At 38.2% G+C, this 14,211-nt stretch overlaps 1 protein-coding gene across 2 annotated transcripts in view; it reads right to left on the bottom strand.

The window, feature by feature from the left end:
- Etfa (electron transfer flavoprotein subunit alpha) overlaps positions 1 to 14,211 on the bottom strand; it is an 84,203-nt gene that overhangs the window by 4,890 nt on the left and 65,102 nt on the right. Inside the window, exons 10-12 of one of the 2 annotated variants that reach the window (XM_071608498.1) lie at positions 7,214 to 7,443; positions 5,551 to 5,616; positions 2,039 to 2,107 (exon numbers count right to left, since the gene is read on the bottom strand). In XM_071608498.1, the coding sequence (XP_071464599.1) occupies positions 5,571 to 5,616; positions 7,214 to 7,443 (276 nt within the window). In that variant the 3' untranslated portion in view covers positions 2,039 to 2,107; positions 5,551 to 5,570. Of the gene's footprint in view, positions 1 to 2,026; positions 2,108 to 5,550; positions 5,617 to 7,213; positions 7,444 to 14,211 lie in introns of those variants that run through there. The other variant, XM_027925825.3, reaches the window with a different exon arrangement.

Here is a 14,211-nt window from a genome sequence, read left to right as displayed (position 1 = left end):
TAACCTGGCCAAAATAATTTATCTAGTATGAGACCAACAGAGAATTTGAATTGAAGCTCTTAATCTCTGTATCATATACTTTTCATATTTTATGAGGGGTGTGAAACCTGTCCTTTCTAATTCATGATTATTGAAGGGTGAAGTAAAACAGTAAATATAAAAGAATAATTTTTATTCTCTATATGGTTACATTTGGTGAGCTAAATATCACCTCGGAAATTATTAGTCTAATAACTGTTAATTATTAATTATTAGTCTAATACTTGTTACATATGATAGTCTTCAATTTAAAATTTTTACACAAAATTAACTCTAGATCCTCTTTGGCTGGGCTTGGTGGTGTGTGCCTGTAATCCCAGTGACTTGGGAGGTTGAGGCAGAAGGATCATAATTTTGCACCAATGTCAGTAATTTAGACAAACAGTTTCAAAACAAAGTTTAAAAGGGCAGAGTAGTAGAGTATACTTGGGTTCAATTCCCAATACCGCCAAGAAAAAGAAGCACATACCTGGCTGGTTTCATTTGTGTAGTAGTAAATGAGACTCTGTACTTAAAGCAGTATTTTAATATGTTCATAGTCATTAACTTGTTTTTTTTTCCAACCTCCATTTTAAGGGCTGAGTAACTTCTCTACCTTTGTATTAATCCAAAACATCTTAACTGCATTTCAGAACTTCTGAGGGTCAGGGATGTGGCTCAGTGGTAGATCTTGCTTAGCATGAGGCCCTGGGTTCAATCCCCAGTACCACAAAACAAAAATAGAAAGAACTTCTGAGCAGCATGGGGTGGTTGCTGCCTTCATACAATGCTAGCCAAACCCAAATAATGTGCTGTCTTGGTCCCAACAGTCTCTCTCTAGTCAAATGTGGGTCTCTTACGACACCAAAAAGAGCTTGAAAAGAGCTTGAGAACCTGAGGTTGGAAATCCAGTTGTGGAAAGTTTCAAGGTCCCTGTTCACTTTGCTGTTTTAGGACTGTCTTTCATTTGAGATATCTGAGTTCATAGACTTTCTCTTTCCTTTTTCTCTCTCTCCTGCTAAAACTGAGGGCTTCTTTTAATGCAGGAGGCAGGGTCCAGTGCCATTCCCTTAACAACTGCTAAAAATACGCTCCTGCCCCAAGGCAGATATCCATCCACTGGATGAACACTGATAATTTCCAACTGTTAGACACTTCATCTATTTATCATGTAAGCCCCCCATGAGAGCTGCAATACCTAGTGCACTGGAAGACAGAAAAACACCTTTAAATAAGCAAAATCACTTACAAATGTATTGAAATATCCTCTTGTAGAAAACAAAAGGCAACCATAGCAGATGCCTATTTGCAAACATGTCAATATGGTACATGGTCAAGGTTTAGAAAATTTCATTTCACTTTTAAATAATAGAAATATTTACCCCTCTATTCACACCGTAGTAAGAACTAAATTCTTGCTACTTGAACAAATAGCTTAATGATTAAAGTATCTTTTTCTTGTGGGAAAGCAAATACATAGGTGATGACAGGGTAAGAGGAAAGCTCAGAAGTGAAGAGAGTGAGGAGCGGGAAGGAAGTGCTCTCCCTAAGCTTGTTACATATGGAAGGTTTTACCCTCAAACACAGCAAGCAAAGCACTCCTGATACGCTGGCCTCAAGCACCTGCTCTTCCCCTGAAAGGCTCCACCATTCTCAGCAACCCTGAGTGAGCGGCCTTGATGGTCTTTCTTCAGGGTGGCTGCCAAATACAATTCGAGGTGATGGCGACTCCAGTCACTTTGAGTTGTGTGCTAAGTGAGATGCCGAGAGCCATGTGGATATTCTAAAGACAATTTGGACTCCTTAAGGGGACAGTTATAGTGCCCTATATTAACAACACATATTTATTTGGGCAACTTAACTTTAAGTAGAGGAAAAAACTGTGTGATATATTAATAGTATGTACACAAACACACAGTCTTTGTTTAATAGCTTCATCCCTCACCAACTCTAAGAGATTCTTAGATGACAATCTGGACAACAGTAATTTCTGTCAAGTCCATCTTACCTTAAATAAATCTGCAACTATTCCATAATCTGCTACTTGGAAAATTGGAGCTTCTGGGTCTTTGTTGATAGCCACAATTGTCTATGAAATAAAAACAAAGCATTTGGTTTTTATCAAGAAAACATACCACACAGATTGATGGTTCTATTTTTCACTTCCCTCTTACAACATACTAACATTCTTAAAATGTCTATCAAATAATATGAATTTGATGCTTCTATGCCAATATTATAAATTTATTAGAAGTTTCTGGGTTGCACGATAGTAAAATTATCTCATACTCACCACTAGTTTGTCTCGATTTTATAAAGAGTTTAAAAATCACTGTTTTTAAAAAAAGTTTTAAGTTGTTGATGGACCTTTATTTTATTCATTTATTCATATGTGATGCTGAGAATCGAACCCAGTGCCTCACACATGCAAGGAAAGCGCTCTACCACTGAGCCACAATCCCAGGCCTAAAATCAATATTTATTTACAAAGTTCTTTTTGTGTGAAAAATAGTGTTTGGTTTTGGGTTAAAAAAGGGTAGCAAGTGTACACCCAAAATTCACAGCCATTGTAGTTCAAACTATTTTGTCCTCCATATAGTCTGTCCCATTTATTACTTTAAATTATTATCATGGGTCTGTTATGAGAATAAAAAGCTAGTCTTGGAGCTGGGGTTGTGGCTCAGTGGTAGAGTGTTTGCCTTGCATGCATGAGGCACTGGATCCGATCCTCATCATCACATAAATGTAAAACTATTAAGAAAAAAAAAGCTAACTATCTTGTCAACCTGTTATTAAAGGAGAATTTTATGTATGCAAAAAATAAATGTCATAAAACAAGCAAATTGCTGTATCTCTTACAAACTTGTCAAACACTTCTCATACTTCTTATAAATGTATTCTTAAAAATGAAAGGTGATGTGAGATTATTAACAGTGAAGTAAGAGGAAGTAATTCAACAGCTGGGGATATAACTCAGTTGGTAGGGTGCTTGCCTTGCATGTACAAGGCCCTGGGTTCAATCCCTAGCACTGTAAACAAACAAAAAACAAACAAACAAACAAACAAAGTAGTAGTAATTTGGTATTCCCCATGGATCCTTCTAAGACCACTGCAAGTTTTTAAAATTAGAGTTCTGACTCAAATATGGTATTATTTTAATAGATATCAGAATAATTCAAATCTCTAGAAGTAAAGCTTTAACCTATTAGTGCACCTTGAGAACCACTAGTATCAATATATTAAGTATTTTGATATAGTCTGACCTAAAATACAGGCTACATGTAATTCCCTAAGCAGGGCTCCTCAAAGGGATGGGCAGAATATGCCAGAATATCTGAGACTGAAGCACAGGATAGTCCAGGCAATGGCTAATCAAGAGATAATGGTGTTTCAGATAAATCTCAAATTCAAAGTCATAAGGACAAATACTTAAAATCACAGGCACTGATTTTCACTGAAGTGTTTCTCTTCTGGGAATGTGTAGCCAGCTTCACAGCTATAAGCAGAGATTCATTTAATTAGTAATGGCTAACGATTCTCCTGGAAGTCACCTACTCAAAAAACTCCAGTTTAATCATCTGAAAGCTTTTTAATCCCACTAAACAAAAGTTATTCTAAAAGAGCACTTAATTGTGGAAAAGAATCACTATGGTGACTTAAGGAAAAAGATGTGGGTTGCTTATCATTTTTCAGATTACTAAAATGATATTGCTGAATTATCAACTGTAAACAACTATGATAAAGTCTTGCTTGTGTCTAAGAGCTTTCAACAGTTCCTTATAAATTCAAGCTCTTCTTCCTAACAGTTTTTAAATGCACATATCATATTCAACCATATTATTATGTATATAGTTAAAAAGTGCTTTTATTACATTGACCCATTTGATGTAACAGTCAAATCTCGAATTCTTTCAAGTAAACCATGATGATAATTAAAATTGCAGCTTATATTAGACAATGCGACTGCTAGATTTAAGCCATTCTAATACCCCATTTTAGAACCTAACCAAAATAACAACTAGAAATCATCTGTCTCCCACAAAAGAAAGTGACAACAGGGACTGTCTTTGTCATTTAACTATCCCTAGCATCTATTACAAGGAATATAGTTAATAAATATTTGTTGACTGGATGGAAACAAAGTCTTAGCTGAACTTTATTCTCATGGATTGTCCCCCAACATGGGTCTCCTTACTTCAACTGTTCTCTATTTGTTTTGCATATACTATTGTTTGTTTATTTCACAATCTAGCCCTGTTGGCATGGGAAGAGAATTTTTACCAGGATCTTCTTGGCATGTAGAATTTTTATTTTAGGGAAACAGAATTCTAAATCTGTCTGAACTGGTCTACCTGAAGATACATTTTAAAGCTGCTGGTATAGAAGGTTTTTTTTTTTTTTTAATGCATAAATCACATTTTTCCCTATTGGCACTGATGTTTTCAGAGCTTAGTAAAGAAACCTGCCATCCAACTGTGAAATCTGACTGGTTTTGGACCAATTCATTTAGAAGCTACAAAGAGGTAGTGCATGCATTTCTTCAAGTCAGAAGTTAAGCCTGTTAAAAGTTTTATTATCTTTTATATCAAGCTTCCATCTGAATGGATAAATGCAGTAGTGTCAGAGGCATCTCCGACTTCATGAAAGATAAGTTCATAATTCAAACTGTACATTGTTATGCATGAATTAATGTGTCATATTCTGAAATATATGTTCACAGAGTCATTACATAGGACTTTCAGAAGCAGTCCATGCAGTGAGTTAAAATCAAGTGTTCTGTCTCACAGCACACTTTTGGTAATTACTGAGGTATTAAAATAGCCTGATACTCCAACCCAAAATGTGCCAGTCACATTGTTTGGTAATAACCCAGAAGAGGGACTCTCCTGACATATGAGAGTAGAACAATTAGGGGACAGACTGAAGGGACAAAGAGAGATTCAGGGACGATGACTTCACAAACCACTGAGATGGCCAGAACCTCATCAGGCTATTGAAGCCTAATGTTTTCTACACACAGAACCTCAGAGCTGAGGGCTGGGGATATAGCTCAGTTGGCAGAGTGCTTGCCTTGCATGCACAAGGCCCTGGGTTCAATCCTCAGCACCAAAAAAAAAAAAAAAAAAAAAAGAATGTCAGAGCTGAAGAGGATGCTCGTGGCCATCACCTGACACTTGTGTCCTGAGGCCCAGACAGGACATGCCATGTAGGAAGCTAGTGGTGGAGCCACCACTGGGGCCAGGCACCCCCATGACATAGCACTGACCGTCCTGCCAGCAGAACATCTTCAGGCGGTAAACAGTGGCTTCTATTTTGTTCAGTCCCAGCTTAAGTGAATACGAAGGGTTTAACTATACACACTGAAACTACACGGAAATGCAGTGAAACCTAAAGGTAGGACTGAGGATGTGGCTCAGTGGCAGAGAACTTGCCTGGCGTGCAGTAGGCTGTGGGTTTAATCCCCAGACCCACAAGGAAAAAAAAAAAGTGAAAAATTTTTCTCAAAGCACCATAGTTATTATGTACAATTACCTTGCTGTCTTTCATCCCAGCTAAATGTTGGATGGCTCCAGATATTCCGACAGCAATATACAGCTCCTGAAGCAAGAGACCAAATTATTAATGCATATTTATATTATACCATACCTCCCAAAGTGTTTGTCATGAGAAATTTTTAGGCAAAAGATACGTTAAGTAAAATAGATGCAATATGCATCACTTAAATTATGCTTTCCCTTTTCCCTAATCTTAACCCAGTTCTTTTTTTCCAATGAATTCCTATAGCAGTGGTGGTATAATAATAGATTCATGAATAATAAGAATCGTTAAGAATTTACTATGTACCAAACACTGTGCTAAGCATCTTACAGCAACTGTCTCAATCTCACAAAAATCTTCTTGTTACCTGTGGCACTCATTTAGATATTACAGCGCAGCATAGGTGCTAAATTGTCCCATCCACAATATGTACACATTGTATATTAACATATGCATGTTATATTCAAATATATTAAAATAGGTTTTGATTTAGCTGTCTGCCTTCTCTGAGAGTATTTGTGAAAATGGTAATTAGGTTAGCCTATCCCAAAAAACCAAATGCTGAATGTTTCCTTTGATATAAGGAGGCTGATTCATAGTGGGGTAGGGAGGGGGAGCATGGGAGGAACAGACGAACTCTAGATAGGGCAGAGGGGTGGGAGGAAGGGAGGGGGCATGGGGTTAGAAATGATGGTGGAATGTGATGGACATTATTATCCAAAGTACATGGATGAAGACACGAATTGATGTGAATATGCTTTGTATATAACCGAGATATGAAAAATTGTGCTCTATATGTGTAATAAGAATTGTAATGCATTCTGCTGCCATTTATAAATAAATAAGTAAAAAAAGAAAATGGTAATTAGGAAATATTTATTAAACTTCATATTTAGGAAGAGTAGAAATACAAATCAGTGTCAAGAGGTTACACACACACACACAAACACACACACACAATTTCCCAGAACAAAAAAAATAACATTTCTCAAAGACATGGGCTGAAAATTTTCAGCACCTAACTAAAGGGACCCTACATCATAGTTTCTCAGTAAATGTTGATGATATTTACACCTCTCCCTGAGCTTCTTCCCCTAATAATTAGAAGAGAAAGATGACTGACTACTGTTCTATCCCCTTATTTAAAACTTTTAAAGTACGTATGTTTGAAAATTAAACTCACTACCATCACGGAAAACTGATTTAACAAGTGCTTAATTAAAGAACTTAGCTGTTGCATTCCACCTACTAGGTATGATTAAAGGTCTTGCTGAAAACATTTCCCTACATAAACTGAACTAACAAGCCCCAGCTTGGGTAGGAGGTGCACCTACCATGTAGCCAGACTGACACTATAGTTTTGTCACAACTGACATGAAGGCTTTCATCAAGATGGACAACATGGAGAAAGTACTGAGGTGGCTCTGTCCTACTTAGTTTTATTACAGGGCAGATAATTCCAAGCCAATGACAGTGTCATGTGGTCCCAGCTTGTGTTCCGCATCCCTTGTGATCTAATTTAACAACTTCTCACTCCAAAACAAGAGAGCATCTCAATTAGGCTCTGGGAATAATGCTAAAGACTCCTAACATCATGATTTTTATAGCACCTGAGTGTGTATGGCCAATTCCCCATGCTGAGTCTCAGTTTTCCTACCTGTGAACAGAGGAGGAATGGTCCTGGCATTGGTGCTCTTCCAAAAGCTCCCCAAGATACTCTATAGAGCATCCAAAGCTGAGGATGGATGCTCTGTAGAGGAGAGAAGACCCCTCAGCTCTCCCACAGCTTGAATCCTGTGACTCAGTCCAGCATACTGGTAGTATAATCCTGGGCCTTCTCTTTAAAGGCATAAAATGCCCAAATGCTTCCAGAACAGCTGGATACCTCTATATAACATAGAAAAAATTAATATTGTCCCCAAAGTAAGTTATTCATCTAAAAGATGAGCTGAGCTTGTTTTCTGATTCAACTTGTTCTACAGTTACCCTCAAAAGCCTGAAGCAATGTGGTTTAAAGAGGCTGTCTCAGGGTGGGGAAGTCTCTGCAGAAAGTGAAATGTAGGGGTAAAAAGCTAACATAGGTTTCTTGTCTCTATCTTGAACCTACCCGGTGTGTCAATCATGCCCTTAGCAACTGGACAATGCAATAAGGCCCTGTCACTATACTGTCTCCTCAGACTCAGGGCAGTCGAATGAATGATAAACAAGTTTCTTTGAATATGCACCACTATTTTTTATTTCAGATGTACAGGTAACTTCAATTGATGATTTTAAGGTCATTTCAATTTATTCTGACCAGGATTTCATTCATAAAGGGACACTCATTAAATTGTTAATCAAAATACACTTAATAAAATTCATGTCCAAGAAAATCAAGCCGACAGATTTTAGTATAATGATTTTTAAAGCAAGTTATTTAGACAGATAGAAAGGGCCTCACTAACCACTCGTCTAGGTATGCTCTTAAAGCAAGCACTGGAGAAGATCAATAGTCCTATAAATAGCCCTATAAATGAATCTTCTGACATATATGTTGGCATTAAAATGCAGCAAGTCTTAAAAGCTCCAATTCCATCATGAAATGCTAATAAAAACGTTGATTCACTCTGTCAGTAAACACAAACATAGTATAAATGTCTGCTTTAAACTTCCTGTCCCCCCCTCCCACAAAAATGAATTCCATTGACTTTAACTATAAATGTGCTAAAGAAATAACAGATTCCAGACCAAAGACAAGTAAAGACAGGTGCCCGGGGCCATATCTACCTTTTTTTTTGACCAGCACAAATAGCCCAACAGGACTTCATTTCACTGTCTGGCAAACATGGTTCTGGGAATAAAAACAAAAGCACTGAAACAAGAAGCCATCAGGGATTTGGGCTGCTGCACTGGGGCTCTGACAGCTCTCTCAGGCAGGAAGGGAGGCTTTCTTCTTCCTCTTTAAAAACACATACAGGCAATTAGACTAATATCCTAGATGCTTCCTCATGGTTCAGAAGGCATTTCTGTATTTCAATAATAATAATTAATATGTACAAAATTCTCTACAGATGCTAATTTATGGAGCACTTCAGATTCTGCTTCACAACATAACAAGGCAATCCCTGCCCTGAGGCACCTTCCTTCTAAATCAGTAAAATAATCAGGAGAGAAAATGAGCAAAGATGTTCCAAAGAAGAACAGCAATTAAAGGTTCAAAAAGAGGAGTGATTAAAGAAAAGAACAGACACCAAAAGAAGAGGTAGTCTTGGAGATAGTCCTCTTTAGCAAAGGCAGGAAGGAAATCCAGGAGAGCAGGACAGATCCACCCACATGGCTGGGAGCAGTGCTGGCTGGTCACTGTGTAGTACCAGAATGGGGACCTTGGGAAGAAGCCAAGCCACCTGACAGGAAGAGGACCACAGGGCACCATGAAATGCAGAGAAGGAACAGCACTCACCCAACACAAACCAGCAGTGGCAAAAGAGAGCACAGATCCCCCTTCCTTTGCCAAAACCTGAAAAACATGGACTCTTCCAAAGAACTCGGGGCTGAGGTCTTACAATGGACTGAGCCACAGGACTTAGAAACTGCTACGTCTGATGTGGTTTTTAACAGGTTTGCCAGAGGAATATATTGCTGTGGTTAAAAACCAGGCTGTGCAGTCTCATGGCTTAAGTTCAAATTCCAGCTCCTCCAACAAATAATCAATCATTTAACATCTCATCCCCCCTTGCCCATCTGAAAAACTGGGATTATAATAATTCCTACTTTTTGGGTTACTATTAAGGCTTCAGTGCCAGAATTATCTAGTTTCCTAAAATATGGGTGTGCCTCTCATGGATTAAGGTTTATTCAAATATTATTAATTTCCTCAGCCCACTGGGTGGTGGAGAGGGGTCCTAGGGTAGTCCCAGGATGACCACGAACAGTTGAGCAGGTTGTACACTGAACAACTCTAGAGGGAGGCACCATTCTTAACACTTACTGACCTGCATTTTTATTACAATAACTTTCCAACAGATGGCAGTACAATGATTTGAGAATGGGGTATGCTGTACACTTAAACAAAGGAGTTACTGAATGGACTACTAGAAATGCTAGGTAGCCAGAATCCCCTTTTGGTACAAATATCATAATTTTCTAAGTGTGCTATAAAAGGGGAATAGTCAGTGGTGCTGGTGAGCTGATTTTATTGTTAATTAACATTCTTTTGTACTTTACAGTTAATACAGGATAACAAATTTTCAGTCCCCTGTCCTCAAGCAGCTTACAGTCGAACAACACAGGCCAAGCATGGTCATAATAAAGGAAAATAGCAAAGAAGGGTGACAGGGCTCTGGTCTCTTGTGCAACCCCTTACTTGCACCTGCCTCTGGGGAGTGGGAAGGGTTTGAAGAGCAAGAAGCAGATCAGGGGGTGAAATATGTACCCTCTGCCAAACAGGACCCTGCTCTTGCCATCTACTCTGCTCCCTCAGGCTTTTCAAAAGGCTTTTTAAAGGTCCTACTTGTATGACAAAACTTCATGCCTGAGAAACAAAAAGGCGACCAGATTGAAATCTTAATACTTTTACAGAAATCTAACAACGGCTGATTCAACACTGTCAGAGAAAGCTGGTGGATGATTAGATTCTGGCTCCACTCCTGCTTTACCCAACCTTGGGCAGGAAACCTGGATTCTAAGGGGTATTACCTGAGCCCTGCTTCATTTAGTGCTGAAACCATGGGGAAAGACATCCCTTAGCTGCACATTGTAATTTTAGTCCAATTTACTGTTAAGCCCAAAACAGATATTCAACATAAGTATCTTATAAGACTCATATTTAATTTAAGATTTTAGTAGTCACATTAAGATAAAACTAATTCTAATGTAATCTCAGTTCAGACTTAACCACATCTCAAGTGCCCCCAAACCATATATGGTTACCAAGTTGGAAAGCACTAATCTAAAATAATCATAGAACATAAGCTCTACTGCGGTGCTATGGCCTGACAGCAGATCTAGAGACAGAATGGCTTGCACTGGCTCAGAAATCCATCTATAGATTGTTTTCAACTCAGCGAGGGTGGACCGAAAGGAAAATCAATGGTGTGGCACAGCTGCAGATGAGGATCAGAGACAGGAGGTTAGAGCCAAAGAGCAGACAGATAATACAAAGCCCTCACCCCTGTAGGGAAACCAACAGTGGCTGAAAACTAAAGTACAGGAAGTTTTATATTTTGAAAAGCAACACTCCAAGGACCAAATTCTTCTCTCTGGTAAGTTGTACATTTTTTTCTTAAAACTCTATAAGGACTTGAAAATTTTATCCTCAAAACCCCACAACTCTCAAAATAAGCACCTAAAGTATTTGAGTTGAAAAATTAAAACAGAAATTTAAAAATAGTTGGAACAAAGCACCAAACGTGGCAGAGCGTGTCACAACCTATGGGATGCAGCTCACATGATACTTAGAAACACATTTATATAACCATAGATGCACACGAAAAAACAGGAGGGCAAAAACTTGGTGGGCTACATTGGAACCTCTATTCAAATTCCCAGGCAGAACTGGCATAAGATGTTGGAGTAAATTTCTTAACAAATCTCTTAATAATATCCATGCAGAAATACACACTCCAGATTCAGGTACCAAGACACATCACATAGTAAAAAAATAAAAATAAATAAGTAAAGTTGAAATCATGAGTTTATGACAGACAAACTCATAAATCACTTCTCTAGAACTGGAACAGTATTCTGCCTGCAGCAACTTGAGATCCTCTTTACTAATGGAGAGAATTAAACATTAACTTTTTGTTTATATGAAACATGGGGATGCTTGGAGTGGTTAAATCTGGAGCATTTGGAGCAGGAAAACCAAGTTAATATTGCTTCCTCTTTAAAAACTAAGGTTTTTAATTTCTTTTCTACCAACAGTCTCCCTTTCTAGATAGAGTTGGGCAAGAAATATGAAAAACTGCATCTCTTTAAATAAGAAATTTAAAAACATCATATAAGTAGTTCTTACTGAAGTTAAGAGGTCCAATGTTGCTGGGTGCAGTGGCATATGTTTGTAATCTCAGTAACTCAGGAGGCTGAGGCAGGAGGATAATAAGTTAAAGGCCAGCCTCAGTAATTTAGCTAGACCTATCTCAAAATAAAAGTTAAAAAGAACTGGGGATGTAGCTCAATGGTAGCACACTCCTGGGTTCAATCCCCAGTACTGGAGGCGGGAGGGAGGGAGAAAAGAAGGGAGGGAGGGAGATTGATCGCTATATGATTAAAAACAATATCCCTAAACTGCCTCAGATGGAACAAGAGTTCTAAAGAACAAAAGACTTTCTCAGCCTTCTTTACTCAATAGACTCTAAGCATAACCTTAAATAGAAACTGTTACAGCTAAACATAATACATATAACACAGGATAAACGCCAGGTTAGGAGTTAAATGAATTTATCATAGCAAATAATGAATGCCTTTGAGCAGTAGATTGACTGAACTCTATTTTCTAATTACTGAGAGCCTCCTGTGCATTAATCTTGCTATATTTCATCCTGTTGCTCATTTAAAAGACCAAACTATTTCCTCTGTTTGCCAAATTGTGTTTAAGACTCTTCTTTTTGGAAGAGGCCCCAAAAGAGAGTACAATTCTCTATGGCTCTGTTCTCAGAACAGCCCTTTGCCCGTGTTATGAGACTCTCAGGCACGATTCTGGCTAAATTGAGTATCACATTCTTGATTTAAAGCTGAAATTATGTCCCAATCATCAGACAAAATGTTCCTGCAGAGATGGGCTCATGTTTTATCAGAATTCAAAACAGCTTACCAATCACCACAACTGCATGCACTGCCCATGATTTGCCAGTAACCACACTGTATTTTAGATATATTATCTCACTTAACTACAACATCTTTATAGGGCAGAAATTATATCCATTTACTAGAAGACAGCAGTGGTTCAGGCAGGCTTGCTGAGTGTTCCAAGGGTATATATCTAGTGAAAGGCAGGCTTTTACTCCAGCCTTTATTAAGGTATTTTTGGGAAAAAAAATGGAAAGCACACAATGTACAATTTAATATATGTATATGTTGTGAAAGATTACCACAAAAAAGCTAATTAACATACCCATCACCTCACAGTTACCTATTGTTTTTCTTTTTGGCAGTAAGAACATAAGATTTAATCTCTTAGTGCCCAGGGCAAGGCTCAGGGATAGTCCAGCATGCATAAGGCCCTGGGTTCTATCCTCAGCACCACATACACAAAAAAAGATTTACTCTCTTCGCAAATTTCAAGGATTTGATCCAGCACTATTTGCTATGGTCACCATTCTGTACATTCAATCCCCAGAATTTATTCATCCTGCACAACTGAAACTTTCATCAACATTTCCCATTTCCCTCACCCCTTGGCAACCACCATGCTTTTTTTTAACATATTCTTTTTATAACTTTATTTGTTTTTATGTGGTGCTGAGGATTGAACCCAGTGCCTCACCTGTGCTAGGCAAGCATTCTGCCACTGAGCTACAGCCCCCGCCCCCACCATGCTCCTCTCTTAAAAGGCACTTGTTAACTTCAGTCCTTTGATTCTATGTTCAGCACTTTTTCTACTATACCACACACGACTCAATGTGGACAGCACTGCCTTCACTGATATCACCAGTCTATTAAAACTCCAACAAATATATCTATATTAGATGGAAAAAACTCTAAAAGAAGATGAGATCAGATGAATAGCCAAATTACACATTTGCATATGCTAAAAAAACAGTACTGTCAATTTTAGCTAATTTTAGCTTTAGCCCTGTGCTACTAGAAGTACTAGTCTGTACATCATCTCTAGGCTCCTTACCGGACATATTGACTTGAGCAATACCCTTTAGCTTTATTTTCTAACAACGATCACATGTCAGTGAGAAGGCCTCTAGTGCAGATGTGCATCAGCTCCAAGGACACCAAGGAGACTGACTCACAGAAGGGGCAAAACTGAAATTATTTCTTGATTAAAAAAAAAAAAAGGGCTGGGGATGTGGCTCAAGCGGTAGCACGCTCGCCTGGCATGTGTGCGGCCCGGGTTCGATCCTCAGCACCACATACAAGCAAAGATGTTGTGTCTGCCAAAAACTAAATAAATAAATAAATATTTTAAAAAAAAAAAAAATATATATATATATATATGTTGTTGTTGTTGTAGTTGGACACAATATCTATTTTTTATTAATTTATTTTTATGTGGTGCTGAGGATCAAACCCAGGGCCTCACATGTGTTAGGCGAGCGCTCTACTGCTAGCTACAACCCAGCCCCTATTTCTTGATTTTATGGTTGACAATGCTTGTTAGTTTTAATTTATGAGGCCTGTACTGAAAACTAGCTTATACTTTTTGGTTAAAATTTTGGATCTGGCTTTCAATGAAGTCAATAATTGGTTTCAAATAACTGTTAAAAAGAAATTTGGGGGCTGGGGTTGTGGCTCAGTGGCAGAGCGCTTGTCTCATGCATGTGAGGCCCTGAGTTCGATCCTCAGCACCACATAAAAATAAATAAACAAAATAAAGATTTTTTTAAAAAGGAAATGTCAGGAAGCAAAGCCAGAAGATTTAGTGGGAGAAGAAATGGTAGTCCTCACCTAGCCCCTGAAGATTTTTCACATAAGTGGACATTTCATGGCACAGCAGATAGGCTGGTG

The sequence above is a fragment of the Marmota flaviventris genome, chromosome 2 (assembly GCF_047511675.1).
Source record: "Marmota flaviventris isolate mMarFla1 chromosome 2, mMarFla1.hap1, whole genome shotgun sequence".
Lineage (NCBI taxonomy): Eukaryota > Metazoa > Chordata > Mammalia > Rodentia > Sciuridae > Marmota > Marmota flaviventris.
The sequence above is the reverse complement of the archived record's forward strand: the minus strand, read 5'-3'. Positions and strand labels throughout refer to the sequence as shown.